The sequence below is a fragment of the Lissotriton helveticus genome, chromosome 9 (genome assembly GCF_964261635.1).
Source record: "Lissotriton helveticus chromosome 9, aLisHel1.1, whole genome shotgun sequence".
NCBI lineage: Eukaryota > Metazoa > Chordata > Amphibia > Caudata > Salamandridae > Lissotriton > Lissotriton helveticus.
The window spans coordinates 181691020-181713728 of NC_136070.1; the positions used below are offsets into that span (position 1 = coordinate 181691020).

Below are 22709 nucleotides of genomic sequence, written 5' to 3' on the forward strand. Positions count from 1 at the left end.
GGCATTCATGAAAGAAATAAATTAGCGAAAAAGCGCTAAATCGCACGTTTGCGCGGCGCAATTTAAGGACAACTCAAAGCAGGTGGTAACCATAAAAGCCATGATTAACCAAAATTTGAAAAACTGTTAGCCAATCACCAACAGGTCCAGGCCTGACCAATCACACATAAGGACATTCAGCAGCAGCATTAGGCGTTCCACAATGCCTGGGATGTACATGGTGGTGAGGCGGCGAAGGCTACAGCGAGCAGCACGGAGGAGACGCATGAGGCAGGCAAGGATTTACCGGCAGCGGGTCACCTTGCTGGGCCAAACCAGAGAACAGATTTATGCAAAATACAGGCTGAATGGGGAAATGATCACCTGGCTGATACAAGAACTCGACCCCATCATGCAGCACCCAACAAGGCGAAACAATTCTGTGCCCACACATGTGCAGGTATTGTGCAGCCTGCACCTCCTGGCCTCCGGCAGTTTCCAGGGCATAGTAGCCGCTGCTGGGGGGATATCCCAGCCCACCATGTCACGCTGCCTCCACACTTTTGTTGACGCCATGCTCAGCCAGCTCCACCAGCACATCACATTTCCCACGAGCCAACAGGAATTGGACCTGACAAAACTACATAATGTAGCCCATTTTCCCCATGTCCTCGGCTGCATAGACTGTACCCACGTCGCCATCTGCCCACCAGCTGGCACGGAGTATATGTACCGCAACAGGAAGTCCTACCACTCCCTCAACATACAGATGGTCTGCAATGCCAAGACCATCATCACTGACATTGTGGCCCAGTACCCAGGGAGTACCCATGACTCCTTTATCTTCAGGCACAGCGGACTCCACACACGACTGATCAGGGGAGAGTTTGGGGAAGGACACCTACTTGGTAAGTACACTTTGTCGACAATGTCACATTGCTATGAAGTAACTGCGCTGCACAGGCAATCAACATCTGCTCCTCTCATTCAGGTGACAGTGGCTACGCCCTACGGGAATACCTCCTGACCCCTTACCTCAACCCTGCCACACCTCAGCAACGCCGCTACAATGTTGCGCACATCCGGACAAGGAACTGTATTGAAAGGACATTTGGCCTGCTCAAGAGCAGGTTCCGTATACTGCACAAGACAGGTGGGGCCATGTATTACAGTCCTGCAGCGTGCTGCCGCATTGTGGCTGTCTGTGCAATGCTTCATAACATTGCAACCAAGCGCCGGATACCAGTTGACATATCAGGCAGTGAATCTGAGGGGGACGACCGGCCACCAGCACATGCGCACCATGCACGCGGGGAGAACCCAGCTGAAGGCCACAGACGTCGCAACCACATCACAGCTAACAATTTCTAGCCCACCCCCTTCCCCCACCCCACATATCACAATTGCATGCAAAATGTAATGATTACACAAGGCGAATGTGTGCAGCAAAATAAATGTATTTGTTTGATTCACAAGAAAAAAGGGTCATGGTAACAACTATTTACAAAAAGCAGTATTCCTGCATACTGCATGAGACGGTTCATGGCAGGCTTAGCTTCAGCCTGCGCCTGTGTCCCTGACACAATGTCATTGGCGCCTCCGGCGCACAATTCCCAGGCGCCTGTGAGGCTCTTCCTCATCCTGGGCAGCTGTACCAGGCGTAGCCCTGGTGCTGCGCCTAGGTGGGGGGGCCTGCGTGGCAGAGTGGCTGCTGACACTCGAGGCACCCTCACTCGCATCGTCTCCCCCCACAATGGCCGGTAGCACAGGTGCATGCAGTGCGGTGACGGCGGTGGTCAAGTGCTCCAGCACCCGGGTAATGTCCTCGCAGCACTGGACCAGTTGGTGCTGCTGGGTCAACGAGCGCCGCGCCAGCTGGGTGGTGGCATTTGCTGACACATAGTTGGAGCGACTATAGGTGGACAGCCGGCTCAGCAGCTGGTGGTGGCGCCTGCTTGCAACACTGCGGTGCTTCATCAGCGCTGCAGTATTGTCCTCCATAGCCGCCGTCATGCGGTCCATGGCCGCCGTCATGCGGTCCATCCGCTCGCCGACTCCCGCCACATTGCGGCCAATCTTATGCAGCTGGAGCTGGATGGCTCCTTGCTGCTGGGACTGGCGCTGGTGTATTCGGAGCATGCGCCGCTCCACGCTCATGCAGGCATGGAGATGCCCATTGCCCCTCCTGCTGTTGGTCCGCTGTGTAGCGGATGTGGCTGGCCCAGATCTTGTTGGACGTGCTGCAGGTGTTGTAGCAGCTGGTGTTGCAGGTGCGGCAGGCACTGGAGGCACATTGGTGGGGTGCCTGGCTCTGGCAGCCGGTGGGCCTGCAGATGTTGCAGCAGGTAAGGCGGGGGGCCTGGCCTTGGCAGCCGGTGGGCCTGCAGATGTTGCAGCAGGTAAGGCGGGGGGCCTGGCCTTGGCAGCCGGTGGGCCTGCAGATGTTGCAGCAGGTAAGGCGGGGGGCCTGGCCTTGGCAGCCGGTGGGCCTGCAGATGTTGCAGCAGGTAAGGTGGGGGGCCTGGCTGCTGGTGTTGGCGCTGCCGCAGGGGCTGGTGGCTGGGTATCAGGTAGGGATTCCTCCTCCTGGGCCTCCTCATCGATCAGCAGCCTCTCGCTGTCACTGCTATCACCCGCACCTGTGAGGGTAAGTGGATACTCATTAGGTGCATGTGACTGTCAGACGTGCAGATGTTACATGCATGCTGGGTGTCATTCCCTGGGTGGCTGTGTATTTGCGCACTTTGGAACCTTTCTGGCCGCATTGTGGTACTACTACATTGTGGACATACTACGTCTCCCACAATGCTTCAGGGCATTTCCTGATGCACAACATAGGCATGACTAAGGGCCAATGAGTGAGCCTATTTGGTCAGGGGCGGTCATAGGGGACAGGGTCGCAGTCGCATGCCACTTACCTTGGGTGTCTTGGGTGGGGCGGGAGGAGTCCAGAGGGGTCACGCGAACACACGCCTCCCTCTCCAAGGTGTCCTCTACCTGGTCCTCCAGGGGGGTGTTGGGTGGGACAGTCGGTCCACCACCTCCGGTGCCTGATGCCTCACCAAGGCGCTCCGCCACCCTCTCCTTGGCACGCCCTCGGAGGTCATACCACCGCTTCTTAAGCTCCTCCAGAGACCTGTCCGCAACGCCCACAGAGTTGACGCTGGAGGCAATCCCCACCCAGATCCTCCGCTTCTCCTGCTCTGGGACCCTCCGGGAGTTGGCACCAAACAGCTGGTCGTGGTTGGCCACCACCCCTTCTATAAGGTTCTCCAGCTCCTGCTCGGAGAATTTCAGTTTGCGCTTGCGGCCAGCGCTGTTGCTGGGGCCTGGCTGAGGTTCGTCGGACATGGCGGTCGCTATTTCGGCGGGGTCGGGAGTCGCTAACGGCGGTTTAGCGGCAGCTTTCCGTCGTGAACACTCGACTGATAGCGTCACTGTGGTGTTTGGGGGTGGGATTTGGCTGCTTCCTGGTTGTGATGTCATCACGGTGCTCGGAATGCGTCTTCCCGTTTTCCAGATCCCGCGAGATTGCGACTCGCATTCCCGATCGCACGGGATTGCGAGTCGCTATCCCGTGCGATCGGGATAGCGAGTCGCTATCCCGTGCGATCGGGATAGCGAGTCGCAATCCCGATCGCAGGTAGCCGGAAATAGCGATTTTTCTGCGTTTTATGTAGGTCGCTAACGGCTTTAGCGCCCGCGTGCGAGTCGCTATTTTTTCTCCGAAAAGTACATGAATGCCGTTTTGCGTTTCCTCAATAGCGAGTCGCTATTAATCGCTATTAGGGACACGCAAAACGGCCCGTACATGAATCAGGCTGTAAGTCTCTGAAAAGGACGTTTTTAACCCTCCAGCTGGGCGAGCTTGTAGGCTTTATCCACCAGTCGGATAGCTTCTAGATGGGGTCCATCTGAATCCACTGGATTTTGGGGGGGCAGGGAGGGGGACAAAGAGCAGGAGAAATTAAAATGTTGTGACTGGCAAAGTGCTTGTGTCAGGGTAGGATCATTTTCACACCTTCAACTGGCAAAATTTTTAAAGGTCAGTTTTGTGGAGTTCAAAATTCCGAAGGTGTATCTGACGAAGTCCCTTTGAAATCGTACACCTTTGCAACTAGGTCCCAATGATATTCCGGAAGTCTCACTCCAATAGAGGCCACCAGTAGGGTCCTGTCAATGCTGGTCACTTCAGGAAAACGGCCTCTTGCAGCTCTTTGTGTCCCTGTAGCCACACAGGTGATCAGCCAACTAATGCTTGGATTCCACTTCTTAGACCTGGGTAAAAAGAGTGCAACATTTAACACCAAATTGTCCTTTCTTCCAAAAGCATCGGCTGCTGCCAGCATGTGCTTCAATCTTATAAAATCATTTACATTTTTCTTTAATTTCTTGCCTCTGGCCGCAAGGAAAACAGTTGCCTTTGCATTAATTTTGTCACAACTAGACTACTGCAACAATGCAGGATTTTCAAAACGTATTATCCACAAACTCTAGATGGTACAGAACTCAGCCGCTAGATAGGTTCTACAACTGCTTAGGAGAAGTTCCGCATCACCTGCACTCAACAAACTGCACTGGCTCCCAATCAATAAGAGGGTCCTTTTCAAATTACTTCTGTTTGCTTATAGAGCTATCTATCTTTCTGGTCCACAATATCTAAACAAACAGTTTTGTCAATATCTGCCCAAACAAAATTTCAGATCTTCCTCTGAGAATCTCTTGAAACCTCAAATGTTTCGATTACTATCTCGAGGTGGAAAGCCTTGCACAGGGTTAGGCTCGACGCTTGGAATCTACTTCCCAGTAATATACGCACCATAGAATCTGAAGCATCGTTTAAAAAAAAGAACTTAAAACCTGGCTACTTCAGGCCTCCGATTCCTTCTGCATCACACTAATCTAACCTTTTCTGTTTACTCTTGGGAATCAATAGTACTTCAAGCATAGCGCAAGAGTGCTCTCTTTTGAGTGACAGTAGTGCTCTACAAATGATGCATGCATGCATTCATTCATTCATTGAGAAAGTCCAGCACCTCCAGGTCTCCACACAGATCTGAAACAGCAGGTTCCGTCATCTTGTGTTCTTCCGCAAGTCCTCAAAATGTTCTCAAAAGGCTCTTTTGTGCAGGTTTTTTTTTAATTGGGGAGGAAAGCTTTAGAAGGTAGGCATCTCTGCCCAGTCACACATAATCAATCCACCCCTCCCCCAATCCTCCTTCATATCATTTTGGGACATTGCAACACGGCAACTACAACTTGAAGGGGCCTGTTGAAAGACTTCTCTGAATGAATGAATTTACACTTGTAGAGCGCAGGGCTACAAAGGCCTCCCAGCGCTAGAGACAGAGTCATCAACCGAGAAGAAGCCGAGGATTCAAGGGAACAGCAGAGTCTTCAGGAGCTTGTGAAAGGAAAGAAAATTGGCCGAAACTACGATCTTAATTGCCACAGCTGCCTTGTACCTTCCCTCCATAACTTTAAATGGAAGCCCCTCCTGGGTTTGGCTACAGAGGTTTGATTGTTCTCCTTTGAGAGTGTGACTTCCTATGCCGGTGCATTGTGAAAGGTAATTAGCATAGGCAGATTCTGTCTCCACCCTCTCCTCTGAACAGGCCTGATTACAGCCAATAGTCCTATTGTGCAGCAGAGTAATTAGCTTGGCCGAGCAGGGGGGACGAAGGCCTAGAATCTCATTAGAATCCAAGAAATATGAAAAACCCTCAAGCACAAGGAAGGCGCATATGACAAACGTGGCATTGGATCCTCATTCTGGGTTCATTTTTACTATATGATCAGTGAGTCACGCTAATCTGTAGGCCTCATTTTTTTTTTTTTTTGGTTTTTAGAAGACCTTTATTGTGCAGAAGATGTACAACATAGAAAGCAGTTTCTTCGGCTCACTGGGGCTAGCCGAACAATAAGCAAGCAAGTAAACCTTCAATCGTGTGACACAGCCATTTAGCCGGCAACCCGGGGGTCCGGCGGCGGATCTCTTGCAAAGGCAAACACAGTCATCTGTTAACTAATTGCATAAACATCAGATCTTGTGATTTTGTCTTATGTTGTCATGAGTAGCCATACAATGTTCACCCAGCATTAGTGCCGCGTTATCTAATTCCCTAAGTCCCCACAAGTATCTCAATAGGTAGTTGTAATTAGCCGGTGGTAGGGGGGGGGAATTAGCAATAGGTGTTTCACCAGTTCCGTATCTATAATGCTGTCCGTGAATAGGTAAGGTGTATACTGGTATAGCTCACTGAGGCACAGTAGCAGGCGAGTGTGTGTGGCAGGGTTAGCCTGCAGCCGTTCCGGTTCAAGGTTCAGATGGCCAGCATTGCGTTGCCTGCGTGTCTTCCCTATGCTGGTAAAGGGTGGTTGCGGATGGCGCATTAGTGATTAATACTCCGCGCCACGTGTCAGTGACTAACACAGGCGAGGGTGAGTGCCAGTCCGCGTCTCGCTCAGCGCGCGAGCGTCATCATGGCTCTGCAAATGAGGAGTGCATGAGGTCGATAAAAGACCGCTTCCTGTGAGGAACATAGCGTATCTAGTGTCTACAATGTAGTGAAGAGGTAGGTCTGGTCGGGGAACTTGACCAGCGAACAAACTGTTCCCAGAGCCTATACAATGGCAGGGAAAACCTAGGGTAAAGGGAGAGGGGAGGGGGGGAGAAAGGGAGAGATCATCTCGGGGTCTCACTTGTGGCAGCAGTCGCGGGGCCGGGCGTGGCAGGACTTCCAGCATCGTGAAGTGTGTGTCGAGGCGGCGGGGGGGGGGGGGTGGTTGTGGCACTCAAGCCGGGGCTGTGTGGTATAGTCAGGGTGCAGAGTAGCGCAGCTCGGGGCGGTCACACCAGTTGTTGGCGTGGTGGTCGTCCTCTTATGGGGGGAGGGAGAGGGGGGGAGGCAGCTCCCCGGCAGCATCAACAATCGGCGCAGGCAAATTGGGGCTGGGGTAGCAGTGGATGTGTAGCGCTGCGTGGGCTTCTGGTGCAGGGCCGAGAGCAGTGTATATCTGCATCCGTTAGTGTAGGATGTGAGGTCTAAAGTGGTGAGGGGGCGGGGGAGAGGGGGGCAGCAGAGCCGCTTCCGTTCCCAGGGGTGTTGTGCATTGTAAGGACTATGGAGCCTGTAGTCTCATGTGATCCCTTGGTCCTGACAGTTGCGCTGGAAAGCTTTGAGGAGATCGTCCCATAGTTGGGCTATAGGGAATTTGCGAAGCCCTGCCGTTTCCTCCCGTAGGAGCACTGTGCTCTCCGCTCGTGCCCAATTGGTAAAGGAGGCGCGCCAGTGCCGAGCGTGGGGGGGGTTGTAGCTTTCCAGTGCTTGGTAATCAAGCGTTTGGCCGTGATAAGCCCCATGTCCCAGAAGCGCGTCCGTCCTTTATTAGATTTCTTGCGCTTGTACAGCCCCAGAATACACGTCTCCCACGTATGTGGTAATTGCTCACCAGTGCTGCGTGCAAGTAGTGTAGTGACCTCTTCCCAGTACGTGTGTATGTCAGGGCAGTGCCACAGCATGTGCAGTAAGTCTGCACCAATCAGAGAGCAGCGTGAGCAAGCGGTGTCAGTGGTTGCAAAGTATCTATTTATCTTGTCGGGTGTGAGGTAAGCACGATGCAAAATGTAAAATTGGATAACTTTGAAGCGGGGGTTGCGTGGGATATATGTCGGTCCGGCTAGGATCATCGCCCATTCTTTATCAGTCCAGGCCTGCCCCCTATCTGTCGCCCACTTTTCCCGTAGCGACAACGTGGATGGTTGTGAGTGTGTCTGTAGAGCCTGCGCCAGCCAATGGATGATATGTGAGCCATTACCCATAACATGGAGATATTGCATGAAGCTGTGCATCGGCAGTTCTTCAGTTATGTCGCCCCAAGAAGTCGTAAGCGTGCGTAAGAGAGTCGCGTGTAGTAAGAACTGGCCAGCTGGGATGTCCGTGTTGTCAGCCAGTTCCGCAAAGGTGAGTAGTGTACCGTCAGTATACAGGTCTCCCAGTGTGTCAACTCCTGCCTGCGTCCAGCTAGCCAGGCGGGTCGTAGTCAGCGCGTCCGCTGGTCCCGGAGTGCCCAGAATGGGTATTGCCGGAGCGTACGGCGTCGTTGCCCGTGTGAGTCGCAGACACCGCAGGAAGCATCTGCGCGCCACAGCTAGGTGTAACTGTGTGGGACAGGGGGTGCGGGTCATCGGGTGAAACAGCCTGCAGATTTGCGTGTGCGTCCAGGCAGCAGTGTCTGAGGCAGTGTCTTCGAGATGTTTGCCGCTAAGCCATCCCGTCACCCATTGCATCTGTGCTGAGAGGTAATACAGTTCCATGTTAGGAACCGCCAGGCCGCCCGAGTCCGTGGGCATGTAAAGTTTCGTCAGCGCCACGCGGGGCCTGCCCGCATTCCAGATGAGGTTGCGCAGCGCAATCTCCAGATCACGAAATATTCTATTCGGTACGTACGTGGGTATGTTGGCAAAGTAGTACAATAGCCTAGGCAGTACTATCATTTTAGTGAGAGCTACACGGCTCGGTACGTTGAGGGGCAAGGTGTTCCAGAATTTGATCTGCGCTCCAACTGAGGCGATGGCCCTCAGGAGGTTCCCCTCCAGGATATCTGTTGGATTCCGGTATATTCGTATCCCCAGGTATCGGAACATAGTGGGATGCCACTGCAGCCTGCCCCCACCCAGGCGCACATCGCACTCGGGCGTGTCAGGGCTGAAGGAAAAAGCCCCCGATTTGGACCAGTTGACCCGCAATCCCGACATTTCTTCGAAGGTCCGAAAGACGTCAGTTAGAGAGGCAGGGATGTCAGTTATGTCTCTGACATACAGCAATAGGTCGTCCGCGTACAAGGACAGTGTGTGTAGGCCATCTACTAGTGGAATCCCCCATTCAGCTCCCCGGGCCCTTAGGATTGTAGCCAGGGGTTCCATGGCTAGGGAGAACAGTAGGGGCGACAGGGGGCATCCCTGTCTGGTGCCTCTCCGTACCCGAATGGCGTCCGAGAGCAGCGCACCCGTGCGGACCCGGACTGTTGGTTTGTCATACAACAGGCCCACCATTGCTTCATAGCAGCCCCCCAGTTGAAACTTTTCCAGTACTGCTCCCAAGTACGGCCACTCTATCAAGTCGAAGGCCTTCTCGAGATCTAAGATCAGATATCCTGCTCGGGCCACTGTCGGGTAGCATATTCCTGTATCCGGAAAAGGCGGCGGATATTGTGAGAGGTGTGGCGAGTCGGGACAAAGCCGTTCTGGTCCTGATGCACTAGTCGGGGCACGTGAGGGGCCAGTCTCCGGGCGAGTGTGGAGGCCAATATTTTATAGTCCGTGTTTAGGAGTGCCAGGGGGCGATAAGAGCCCACCCGCGTGCAGTCCTTGTCCGGTTTGGGGATGGAGATCAGGGTCGCCTCATTCAGAGTGGAGGGCAAGGCTGCGTCGTCCGTCGCTGCAGCGTACATTCTCAGAAGTTCTGGGATAAGTATGTCCGAGCCTGCCTTATAAAACTCGGCCGGGAGCCCGTCTGGGCCTGGGGATTTGCCATTAGATAGGTTCAAGATTGCTTCGCGCACCTCATCAGGCTCAAGCGAGGCCCCCAGGTCGTCCTGTTGTGCAGTGGTTAGCTGTGGCATCACCAGAGGGGAGAGGTAGTCAGTAATGTCCAGGCGTGTGCGTTGTAGGCGAGAACGGTAAAGTGCTTCATAATGACCTGTGAATGCGTCATGAATCTGGTGTTGCGAGTATAATAGGCCCTCTCCATCCACATGAATGGCTACCACTGGGGCCGAGTGGGTCTCCTGTGAGATCAGCCAGGCCAGCAGCTTACCAGGTCTATCCCTCAGGTGATGTGTCCTCGCCGAATGCTCCGCATAGTTAATGTCGCGAAGTCGCTCCAGCAGGCACGCGTGTTCTGCGCGCGCCCCCTGCAGCGAGTCAGCGCTGCCGTCAATGGCCTCCCCCTCCCTGACAAGCAAGTCGGATTCAAGTCTGGTCAGATCACTTTCCAGTTGTTGTCTCATTTGGCCCCGTGTCCTCAGGCAGTGTCCCCGGATCACAACCTTGAAGGCATCCCACTCCACCTGGGGGGTAGATGCTGTGCCCGTGTTGTCAAGTACTGAGAAGTGCGTGTAAGGAGAGAATCTCGGAAGGCCGCGTCGAGTAGGAGCGCTGGCTGTAATCGCCAGGTGGGTATGGGAGGGCGAGGACGGTTCCAAGCCATAGTTAGGAAGTGTGGGTTGTGGTCGGAGTGCGTGCGGCCCATGTATAGTGTATCAGTCACAAGGGGTAGGAGTTCAGTGGACGCCATAAATCTATCTAGGCGGACATGCAAGTCATGAGCGCCAGAGTAATAGGAGTAGACCCGTGTCCCAGGATTGCGCGATCTCCAAACATCATGGAGGCCCCACTGCTCCGCCCACTCCAGCAGCGCCTTCGTGGCACCGCGTGTCGGTGCGCCCATGGGGGGTGGAGAGGAGCGGTCCAATGTTATGTCCAGTGTACAATTGTAGTCACCACCCAATAGCCTAGGGGCTGCATGCCAGGTTGCCATCATCGTGGAAAGGTGCGCCAGGAAGTTCTCCTGATCAGTGTTTGGAGCATACAGTGATACCAGCACCACCAGTTGTCCGTCTAGCCTGCCCTGTACCGCAACAAACCTCCCCTCCTGATCTATCACAGAGTCTGTAACTGTCCAGGGGATCCCCGGTCGGACCCATATCAGTGCGCTGCGGGCATATGAGGAGTAGGTTGTGGCATAGAGTTGTCCGCGCCATTTGCGGTGTAGTGCTAGGACCTCTGTCGTGTTCAAGTGCGTTTCCTGCAGCAGTGCGATGCCTATCTTGTGTCGTTTTAGATATGAGTGAATCTGATAACGGCTAGCCGGTGTGTGCATTCCCCTTATGTTCCAGGTACATATTCTTATCTCAGCCATAGCTTCCGTTTACGCAAGTCCCTCCAACCCCCCCGTGAGCCAGTTTCATAAGCAGTGCATCCCGCCGGGCCCCGGGTCCCGCCCGCAGTTCAATGCTGCTCAAAGATTTCAAGACATAATGTAGTGATCTCCAGTGGTGGAGAAGGGTAGGGGGAGGGGGGGAAACATTCAGCCACAACACGGCAACACAACTTAAAATGCCAAAAGGTCGGCTACACAACATGTCGCCGTCCAAACGCTCAAATGAGCTCGTAAACTATACAGTTCTAGGGGGTATCATGTGGTGTATTTTAGTAAAATAGAAAATACAATGGGGTGCGTAGGGTGCGTGGTCTCCCTCCCGGGCTGGGCAAAGAGGCCGTTGCTGCCTGGCTGGCACATGAGCCCAGTCTCGCAGTGCAAAACTAACATCGTTCCCAGTCGTCAAGTGAAGGGAGCGAGGCGTTCGGGAGGGGAGCTACCTTCTCCGGGCAGCCCAATCAGTGGTAGTTGGCATGGACAATGTTACAGAGCAGGTGCCTATGTCGTGGCAATGGGCGGTCTGGCCGCATACAAATAGAAATCACAGTACCTGGGTGGAGTCCAGAGTTCCAGGGCGATCGAGGTCCAGCAATGTATAGCCGCATAGGGCGCCGCATGTATATGGGGGTCCATGAAGTGCCCATGTGGTCATGGTCGTCTGAATGTGTTGAGAGAGGAATCCGCTCGGATCTGATCAGCCAAATAATTCAACAGTTTGAGGAGTGACGTCTGGAAGATCATCCGTGCGTTGGGAGTCCGACAAGCCATAGATTGCCTCATCATTGCTCTGGAGAGGCGTCGGGCTAGCATTCGGGGCAGGGGACAGTGCCGGAGTGCCGCTGATTTCCACTACACTGCGGAGAGCGTCACGTTGTCCTTGCAGCATCTCGTGTGTGGACGGGGAATGCGCCGGTGACTCTCGGGCTCGGGGAGGCGTGGGAGCCCTGCGCCTGCGGCGTCGTCTCGCTCCCCGTGCGCGTTCCATGGTGGCAGTCCCCTGTGCTCTCCTGGGCATGTCCGGCATGTTCTCATCTAGCCAGGTCTCAACTTCGTCGGGGTTCGTGAAAAAGTGAGTCTTGTCCTTCGCCACCACCCGCAGCTTGGCAGGGAAGAGCAGTTAGTATGTAAGTCCAGCTTGCCGTAGCCGTCTTTTCACCTCCAAAAAGGAGTGTCTTTGTCTTTGCACTAGCACAGTGTAGTCTGGGAAGAACATGACCGTGGCGTTGTCGATTCTGATCTCGCCCAGCTTCCTGGCCTCTCTCAAAATTGCGTCTCGGTCCCTGTAGTTCAGGACTCGTAGGATGATAGGCCTGGGGTTCGAGCCAGCAGAGAGGGGTTTCGTTGGCACTCGGTGGGCACGTTCCACCACGAAGTGGGGCGACAGTGTGTCGTCCGGCAGCAGCTCTCGCAACCAATCCTCCACTCTTTGCGTAGGGTCCATCCCTTCCCATTTCTCCGGGATGCCCACCAGGCGGATGTTGTTTCTCCTCGCCCGCCCTTCCGCATCCTCCGCACGGTCTTCCAAGAATTCCACGCGGTTAAGGAGGTCTTGTATGTGTTTGTCCGACTGGGTCACCGTCGGTTCCAGCGACGCCATCTTGCCTTCCAGCGTTGTGGTGCGTTCCTGCAGTTGCTTGTGGTCTGCCCGGAGATGAGTCAGGTCTATTGCCACGCTGTCGATTTTGGTTTCCAAGGAGGTGCGTGTCTGCTGTAGGGACTCTTCCATCCTCTCCATAGCCGCCAGTACCGTGTCTAGCCTCGACGCCACATGGTCGGCATCCATCTTGGAGGTCATTTTCGTCGTCTTACCCTTCACCGATGCGCTCCCCGTTCCGGTGCGTGTCATTACCCCTCCAGACATGGGGCAGGTAGTGCTCGCAGGCAGTATCAATAGCGAAGCTGGCAGTTGTGTCGTATCAGGCAAAACCGGCAGTCAGGGCATCGTCCACGATATCAGTCCGCCAATGCCGCCTCCCCTTGGCGTGGTGTAGGAGCCTCTTGGGCGCACTCACTCCCTCAGCCTTCACACGGCGTGCGCCTCAGTCAGGCGCCTGGGGTCCGCAGCGCAGCTGGTCGCAGGTTTCAGGAGGACGGGGTGCCAGACCAGTCCTGGAGAGTGGGAGACTCCCGCCGTCCCCAAGCGTCAGTCGGGGCCCACCAGGGCAAGTACTGCTGCTAGGGCGCCCCCCGGGGCAGTGTTGTTGCAGGCGTGTGGGAGCTCAGGCGGCCACCGCAGGCGGTCGTGTCCCAGCAGTGTCTCCGCAGCCCCCCGCTTGTAGCCCCTTCTATGATGGGGGGGAGGGGGATTCCACGGTCCGGGCGCTCACCGCGGCGCCGCGAGGGCCCGTCAGCTCCGGGGTCCCTTGCCTGTGGTGCCGGCGTGGAGTGGCATGCAGCATCGGAGGGGCAGAAGGAAAAAGGCTCCACTCATCTGGCAGCGCCAAGCGCCAGTCGGGTCTCACCAGGGCAAGTGTTGCTGCTAGGGCGCCTCCCGGGGTGGTGTTGTTGCAGGCGTGTGGGAGCTCAGGCGGCCACCGCAGGCGGTCGTGCCCCGGCGGTGTCTCCGTAGCCCTCCGCTTGCAGCCCTCTCTATGGTGTGGGGGAGGGGGATTCCCTGGTCCGGGTGCTCACTGCGGCGCTGCGAGGGCCTGCCAGCTCCGGGGTCCCTTGCCTGTGGTGCCGGCGTGGGATGGCATGCAGCTTCGGAGGGGTAGAAGGAAGAGGGCCCCACTTATCTGACAGCGCCTCTGCGCCACTCTCGCGTCGCAGCCCAGGCCGCGTCTGCAGTAGGCGGGTGCTTGCCTCCACTCGTCCGTGCCCCCGCAGGTCCGTCCCGATCCGCGTCGAATTCTGGCCGCCCCTGGCTCGCCGTCGTCTTCACCTATAATCTCCAGGGCCCGGTGTGTGGAGCTATCGGTCGTACCCCAGCGGGGGTCGTTGCGCCCTTCTTCGTCCGTGCCCAGCAGCAGTCGGGTCGTCTCCGATGGGCCGCAGCGTGAGGCCCAGTAGTCCGCGAGAAGCCGCGGCCTCGCGTAGTTTTGCACCCGGTCTTGGCGCAGTCAGGTCGGCTGTATCGTCGCCGCCTGCCTCGGTGCGGAGCCCCGCAGCCGATCCTCACCAAAGTCGGCCCAGATGCCGTCAAGGTTTGCGGTCAGTCCCACCAGCAGTCACAGGCCAAGCAGGACAATGGTAGCCGGAGAAATGGCCCGGGGTAGGGGAGCTCAAGCAGGAGCTCTACCCGAGCACGTCTTCCACCATTGCGTGCTAAGCCACGCCCCCCGCTAATCTGTAGGCCTCATGATGGTGAAACTATAGTTTGTTGCAGATTTCTCCACTGGTGTATAATATAGTGAAGCACACACACACTTTTCAGTAATAATTACATATGTACCTACTCGCCCCATTATTGCCCACTCACATTATAAGGCCTACACCAGGTGAGCACCAATCCCTGTAGGGGCCCTTCTGCAATAGATTACATAAGTGCAGATACCAGGCTGAGCTATACTGCAGTCTGACACGTTCAGCCCACACATGTGCACACACGTGGATGTAAGAGTTAATGTGCAACTAACCCAGTACCTCTTACCCTAGCTGCACAGTAACAGACCTTACATTAAAAGGCAGACACTGGCTGTTAGCACTCCCAATCCATTATTACAGAGATTACAGTCTGTGAGACTCAGGTAGTGAGACTCCATAAACCAGGTAGTCTTAAAAGTAATAAAAATCCATGGGGACTGAGTATTTGTAAATCTGGGCCTTAAACTGTCTTCTTTGAAGGGTCTATTTCCCATGCTTTGCGGGTTAAGTTTCAAACTTCAGTCACGGGTCCGTGTCACATAATGATGGGCACTGCAAGCGGAATGCAAAACACGATCTGTACTACAGTTGTGGCTAGTGTCTTACACAGTTGAAAAGCTTGAGCAGTGGTATTTTACCAACTTAAACAGTGGTAAATGGTTGCTTGTCGTGGGAACTTGTCATGGGAACTTTAAAGGCATGTGCAGCAATTAGCTGGAATGTAGCAGCGTTTGCTGAACTCACTAAAATAAACACCAAACCCTAGCACAGTAACATATACATATGGCAACATAACAACACAATTACGACATAACATCTAGAACACAACATTCAAAATGCCAATGCAACAAATCAACCATGGTCAAATATATCACATTCCAATAAGGCCACAATAAAGCCCAAAGCACATAAAGGACACAATACATCACCCTCAAAACCAAATGCCACATAACAAAAATGCACACACATTCCCGAAACAATAACACCTCCGAAGATCTGTTTTCATAATACAGTGGTAAAAGGTGTTTGGGGGAAGCACCGGATGATTTACCACCAAGGGCATAGAATAGTGCCAGTCAAATATGTGTTGTGATTTGGCTGGCCCCTAGTGTCTTTTCCTTTATGTTTATTTTGTACTCTTTTTCGGTCTGTTTATACTTGTGGTTTAATGTCTAAATCAGTGATACTCAAAGTACAGCTCGGGGGCTGCATGCAGCCCGCCTGACCTTTACATGTGGCCCCCTGAGCAGCAGCAGCACTGGGCTTCTGTTTACTCAACTCAGCATTAATATTTACAAAATGCTAAATATACAACAAGGACTTATTTAAAGGTTAAAGTAACTAGGCTCTTAACTTTAGGAACACCTTTATTTTTAAAGACAGCAAACGTAAAAAAAGATAGTCATTTCAAAATTCAAAAAGTATATTTCATTGACCTGTAAAACCATTTCATTTTAGTAAATCAAATTATAGCACTGCATTCAGAAGTATTTTTTGGAAGTGATGGTTTTCAAAGTTGAATTTAGAAAAGTTCATGCTCCGGCCACGCCCTCCCCCCCCATCCCCACCCCTTACAACAATGCCATTAGTGATTACATCCAATCACAGGGGATGGTTTTGTACAGCTTGCATCCTGACGTTTTGTATTTCTAGGTCCTCTTATATGTGATAATGTTGAAAAAGGAGGGAAAGAGAAATAAAACAATTGTCCAGGGACACAATTGGTCAAGTGGAGAAGCCAGCATTCATCCCAGGTTTTCTCGTTTCACATTGTGCAATTTAGTTCAGCCAGTAGATATACATGCTTCCTTCCCATTACCCACTTTACACCCTCCCTCCCCCTCTGGCATCAGTGCGGCCCTCGGTCCCACCAAAGACCAAACTTTGCGCCCCCGGGAAAATGTTTGTGAGTACCCATGGTCTGAATGTTTGTGAAATATTTGGTTTTCTCTTGAACAGTGAGATAACGCATAATTCTGATGTAAAAAAAACACATTGAAAATGGTCAAACACATTTCCATCTCCCAACAACCATTTTTGCTAAAAAAAACATTCAATACGCGTTCTTTGAATAAGCGTTTACTTTTATGTTTCTTACACCAGATTAAATGAGCTTGTGGCTTTTAAATAATATGAGAGTGACCGTTTCTATCCATGTGTATGGATTTCAAACACAGCAACGCTAAGACTGGATTGTTTGCCAATCCTTAGTGTAACCAACAGTACACAATAATCAATCATAGAAATAGGCTGGTGAAGCAATAAGAGAGACAAGAGATACTTCAGCCCTGATTTATGCATTCATTGAAAGAGGAACGTTAGCACGGGCCAGTGCTTGGTGTATTGTGGCTCTTACATTAAGTAACAAGAGGGTTCAGGAGGTAAGTGAAAGGCAAAGAGGCGAACAGTCAGAGGAAGAACACAGCGGATATTGGGAATTGGAAACAGGTAATAACTGTTGGTGAAGTGCCCTTCGCCAACTGGCACTGTTTGTTGTTCAGAGAACAGATAAAAAGTCGAGGTTCAAACCTTAAGTAAGGATGGTCTTGCTTTTTGTTTGTGGTCTTGGTCTAAAGGCAAAGGCTCTCTTGACTTCATGTGGGTTTTCTCCAGGGAAGTAGTTACCATTGGTGCAGCAGGTGCAGCTGCACATGGGGCACATTGAACCTTGATATAACTACTCTTGCAGACGTCAAAGGGGCCATTTTCCATGCTTACGACAGGGCCCATGGCATCCTCATTATGTTACTGATTCTCTCCCTCCCTATAAGCAGAGTTATGTGTCAGGGTGTAGTGAATTGCTCGAAGCTGAGACGGATAAACCCATTCTTAGCCATCTAGCTACCCGCTCTAAATCACTGCAAACGGATGTAGCGAAACTCATTATACCCTGAAAAAGCAAACAATGTAAGGCACCAGGGACGACAGAGGTCTCCTGAAGAGGTATCGTTCACCTGGTGTTTGCCGAAGAGTTTAGGTTTCCTGGCACCTCCCTGTTTGCTGCTGCTTGCAATAGGAAAGATTTACTTCATAGCTGGATCACTGAATTGTTATTTCCATGGACATCGATTTATCAAAAAGCGTGGGGTAGCGGAAGTGACATCACTTGCCATATGATCTGCGACTGATGACACAGGAAGTGGCATCACACAAACTTTGACCTGGTGACATCACAGAAAGTGACATCACCTGCCACTTGACCCACCCCGATGTCACAGGAAGTGACATCGCAAGACACTTTACCTGATGATATCACAGGAAGTGAGATCATGTGACTTTTGGACCCCCATGAAATCAAAGGAAGCAACATTGCATGACCTTTGGTTTGGTGCTATCAAAGAAAGGGATGCATCCAATTTTTTGTTACTTACATGACACACAGAGGCTGGAAAATCTCTACAGATACAAAAGAAGAACCCTATAAACAGATGTATTTCAAATCCTATTGAAAATGCAGCTACGTGCATTGTTTCAGGTAGTATCTTCAGATATACAATTAAGATAATGTAGCATTGTTTAAGAGCCTATCAAATAGTGTACAACAATGGAAAATATGCTAGTCAAGTTGAAATCAGCCATTATCAATATCAAATAACTTATAAAATGGGATGGTTGATGGGCCTATAATGTCCATGGTTATTTCCCTCTTCACACTCGCCTTAAGGCATCAACCATGACAGATTAATTTTAACATCAGGGGCCATATTACAATAAGTTCCCTGGGGGTACTTGCTCCTGCTTTGAGCATCCCCGTGGCACTTTGGTATTACAGAAGGTGGTGCAGACACTTGTGCATCCCCTTCAGTAAGACGGATAGCACTGGCGAACGTAAAGCACCAGCGCTACCTTCAGGGCATGTTCCCTCATTTGTATAGGGGCGTGCCCTATGCAAATGATGGAATTCCTTTGCCTCTGCGCTCACGCCATATTACAGACAAGGGCGCAGACGCACAGAAGCTCTCAGTGGGCACACTCACAGTATGCCACCTTATAGGTGGCGCACTGTTGACAGCAGCCAACTAGAGGGAAGTAAGGGGGTCCTAAGGACCCCCAGACATCCCCTTGCAGGCGGATGCAGTCACTGACTGCACCCGCCTGCAAGGGGATCTCTAATCCCCTTTAAAATTGCAGGCAGGTTGTCGTCTGCACTGTGAAAACACGGAGCAGCTGCTAGGAGCAGCTCCATGTTTTCACATGAATGCGCTGACCTACTGGCAGCACGAGTTTGCACCTGCCCTGGGGGCAGCGCATACATCATAAGGCGCATTGCCAATGTTTGCACCTGTTGCACCTTTTAAATGGTGCACCCAGCACAAACAATGACAATGCTTAATACGGCCCCAGGTTTACTCCCTTCCTCTCCACCATATTGAAGCAAAACTACAGGCTGCATTCCTGGTCATTTTGAGGTTTGCTGTATCACCAGAGTAGCCAACGTCTTCTACATTTTTATGTCTTGCACTAGCCAAGACCTTTTGATTTTAACAAAATTATAAGTATAATATACTTTGTTAAAGGGTTTTTAGCCAGTCATCTTTATCCATGTGTATTATGTCCCTTTGTCTACTGTTGTGTCATTCATATTTTTCTTCAGCCCACGACAGTATACAGCATACAGCATTGGCCAGAGGGTCAGTCCACTTCAGGCACTGGTTAACTTTTCTGTGAGTGATGGCATACTGCCCTTTCACGCAGAGAACATCTGCCAAAAAAGTAGTCCCCTTTAGTCCTTTAGTGCCGGGAATACTATGATAATGTGTGCTTTTTGAGACCAAAAACATATGTTCGCTTTTAGCCAATGTTTTTCAAGACTGATGAGGGCCCAGTAGCTTCCTCAACAATAACTTTTTGTTTTGCAAAAACTATGACAAAATAAAATAAGCATTGACAAATGTTAAAGGGTAGTTGCAAACGCCAATGTTTTTCCTTTAAGGAGTGCTGAAAGAGGGAAAAACACTTTTAATAAGTTAGGACAGTCAGGGCTGAATCGAAATGACAAGTAAAAGCATTTTTTGCATCTTGTAATGAACCTTAGGTCACTGTTGGGCTATTTGTCACAACATGTCTCAGTCTACTCTAGGTATCACAGAAAGACTGAAAGCTAGAGCCATTGATTTTGAGAAACTGCAGGCGATGCAGGAGCAGACATGAAGTGTACAGCGGGGACAATCTCTTCAGGGCATGAGCCCTTGATATCCCCAACCTTTACCAAGCAATCCGGCATCACCTAAAAACAGCATACAGCGCTTTACAGAAGCCATAAACAAACAGGGACACGTAGTATTTCTCGAGTCACATGGTCTTTAGAATGTATTCACCGTCTGTGTACCACACACTGGGTCGCCAGCGTAAAGGTCCAAAGGAAAATGAATGCAAAAAAACACATCAGTTGCAGTGGCCAGCAAGACGCCTCATGCCGTTAAAAGCTAGTGCTTAGCAAGATCAGCAGTGTGCAATTAATCACCACACAAAACAAGCATTGACACGAAGTATAGGTTTTACTTTTGTACAGGCATAAATTCAAATACAAAGACAGCAACACACCTGCAGAATCCACAAAAATACAGACCAGAACGCCTCCAGCCGCCTACTATGCACACCAACCAGCAGGTAAAAAGGCACTGTAAAGATGCAAGGCTCCAGCAAGGTAAGTAAAATGAAGTTTATTGTAAAAACGGCATAGTACATCCAAACGATGCAAGGTGAAGGCAGTAACTGTCATTTAAGAACTCTGGAACATGTGATCCAAAACGTACAACACAGGTACATGGTTCCATGTTCCAAGAGGAAAGAAAGCACAGGAGGAAAAGGAAGGGGAAAGGAAAGGGAAAATAAAGAGGAATGTATCCCATGGACACAGACCTACACATGCCTGTGCTTATAGACATCTGACAGACACTGGCCCCTACACACAGAGCACGAGATGAACAGATGTTGGACAGAATGCTGAACAAATCAAACACTCACCCCCAGTCACAGATCTTGGTTAAATCTATTGTTTTTTTGCACGCCTCGCCATTCCAGTTTAGACTCAGCCATAGACCCGGGATGCTTGTTTCTGGTCAAGGGAGGACCTGGCCTGGAACTTCGGACTGGACTGTTCCAATGGGGAGCAGTGCCAAGACTGATTTGCATATGGCTGGCTCAAAACTGGAATGGTGTGGCATGCAAAAAATAAATAAATAAATAAATTGATGGATTAAACCCAGATCTGTAACTGGGGGTGAATGTTTGATTTTGTTCAGCATCTGTTCTTTTTGCATTTGTCTCCCTAAGTATGCCTGGATGTGGGTCCCGTGCTCACTATGCCAACAGATTCAAGCTAGTCCGGCAGATGAAGGGTTAGATTCTATTGATTAATATGCTTTATCGATTTTTCTGTTTCATTTGATTTCCACTGGAACATAATCTTTTTGTACCATTATCTACCCAGGCCCAGTGGCTTTGGGTCGCCCCATTGTTATAACTCTGGAAACCTGCAGATGGCAAGTCCTTCCATGAATCTTACTACACCTCTTTAATGAATTGGAAAAAAATGTGTAAAAGTGCGTTCATAAGGAGTCGTAGCACTCTGCCGGTACTTTCCCGCTTTTCTTCGTGCATCAGCCCCACCTTTTATTTGCTAAATCTGGAAAGATTTAATAATTTGCTAAATCTGGAAAGATTTAATAAATAAACCCTGTTCGAGCTGTCCATGAATCAGATTTGGTCTCAAGCGCCATCAGACAGGGCGGTGTTGAGAACAAGCCTCAAGCACATTGCGGGCCCGCCCTCTGAACGCCCCTCGAGCACGCACTGGGAAGAGCAGTGGATAAATGTAATGACCGCGGATCAGCGCGCGCAAGAATTAATTATGCGGCGTCTAAGAGAAGGGCTCTTACCTTAAGCATCCGAATCTCCCGAAGAGCAATCTTCTTAATCACCGGATCATCCTCCGATTCCAAGAATTTCTTGATGGCCACTATCTGGCCGGTGTCCTTATTCCGGCACTTGAAGACCACGCCGTAGGAGCCTTCGCCGATCTTACTGATTTTCTCGTATTTCTCCATGGATAAACGGAAGAGGGCTGAATGACACTTTTTTTTTTTTTTTTTTTTTTTTTGCTGGAGCTCTCTTTAGACTCAGTGACCTTTAAGGATGCTTTGAAAAGGCGCTTCCCGTTGAATGTGGCCTCCTCAGGGGCCCGGGCCTTGCACGGCGGTCTGTCTCGGAGACAACAATGTGCTCTTTGTCCAAGACCTAAAAAACAGAAGGTGGAATCGAGTTAAGGAGCAGAAAGTGACGCAACGAGCTTTAAGGGTGCTTCGCTCAGCGCAAGCAATGGGAAACACTACACCACACCATACTCGCCTCGCTAAACAGCTCTCACATTTGGAATGCATACCTGGAAATCACATATTCATTGGAAAGCTTCGAATAATGCCATGGTCTGACTAGCTGCCCGGGTCACCGGCTTACTTGAAGCCCGGAGTCGCCTTTTAATTCAATAATTAAAGTTGGGCTCTCGCGCGCGGCCGGGCACCGGCAGTCATTAAGCCTGATTGCTCGGGAGAGGACGTTTGTTCCTCGGTGACCTGACACCGCTCGTCTATCCCTGGCGCAGTTCTGGTTTCTTAACTCACTTTCCTCTCTCAGGAGAGATGGCGCCGTTCGCGGTGGCGCCATCTCGCGCTCGGCGGAGTCACGGCCAAGGTCGGCTGCGTCTGCGCCCTTCCCGGCTGGGGGGTGACATGAAAACGTTCTGTAGGTAGCTGATAGGGAGAACCTACCAGCCCCATATTCCAACCTGGCGATGACAAAGAACCAAGCATAGGTTGGCAATTGGAACCAAATCTAACCTGACAATGAGAAACAGCTCTGACGTGCCAGTCACAACCAACTCGAAACCCGGCAGGGGGCGACCTGCTCTGTCCTGGAAGGGAAAATAGGTGTAACTCGTTTGCACGAACGTGGTCAGGCCCAGAAGGAACTTGCATTGCCAAAGCCAATGAGCCTGTCTTTGCATTTTCAGTTATGTGAGCCAGGACTGTAGGCTTACCTATGCTGAGGCCTAACGTATGTGTACAGATATTGGAAGGGAAAGCTATGGGAAGAGACAGAAGCGGAATAAAAGATGCACGGGTAAGGAGAGGTGCAAGCAAGAGGGGTATGGGCTGGGAGTGATGGGGACAGGGAGAGGAAGGGGAGAGAGAGGAGGACAAAGAGAGGAAGGGGAGAGAGAGGTAGACGCAGGGAGGGGTATGGAGAGGTAGAAGTGCGGCTGAGAAAGATGTGGGCGAGGAAAAGTGACATTGAGAATATACCGTCTGCAAGAAACGTCAGGTCCGAGTACAGAGAGGGTTGCAGCTGAGAAATGTACAAGATGGAGAGGTGTGGTTTGAATGCCGGCATGAGATCTGTGGGCAAGTATGGGTAAGAAGAGGAGTGGGCAGGGCGAGCGGTGGGCTAAGGGGAGTGGGCTGGTAAAGGCACAGCCGTGGTAGA

At 51.5% G+C, this 22709-nt stretch overlaps 1 protein-coding gene across 2 annotated transcripts in view; it reads right to left on the minus strand.

The window, feature by feature from the left end:
• The window catches only part of CDKL1 (cyclin dependent kinase like 1), a 333969-nt gene that overhangs the window by 292996 nt on the left and 18264 nt on the right, over window positions 1-22709 (minus strand). The window contains exons 1-2 of one of the 2 annotated variants that reach the window (XM_078659718.1): window positions 21610-21822; window positions 21107-21464 (exon numbers count right to left, since the gene is read on the minus strand). In XM_078659718.1, coding sequence (XP_078515844.1) covers window positions 21107-21274 — 168 coding nt within the window. In that variant the 5' untranslated portion in view covers window positions 21275-21464; window positions 21610-21822. Of the gene's footprint in view, window positions 1-21106; window positions 21465-21609; window positions 21823-22709 lie in introns of those variants that run through there. The other variant, XM_078659717.1, reaches the window with a different exon arrangement.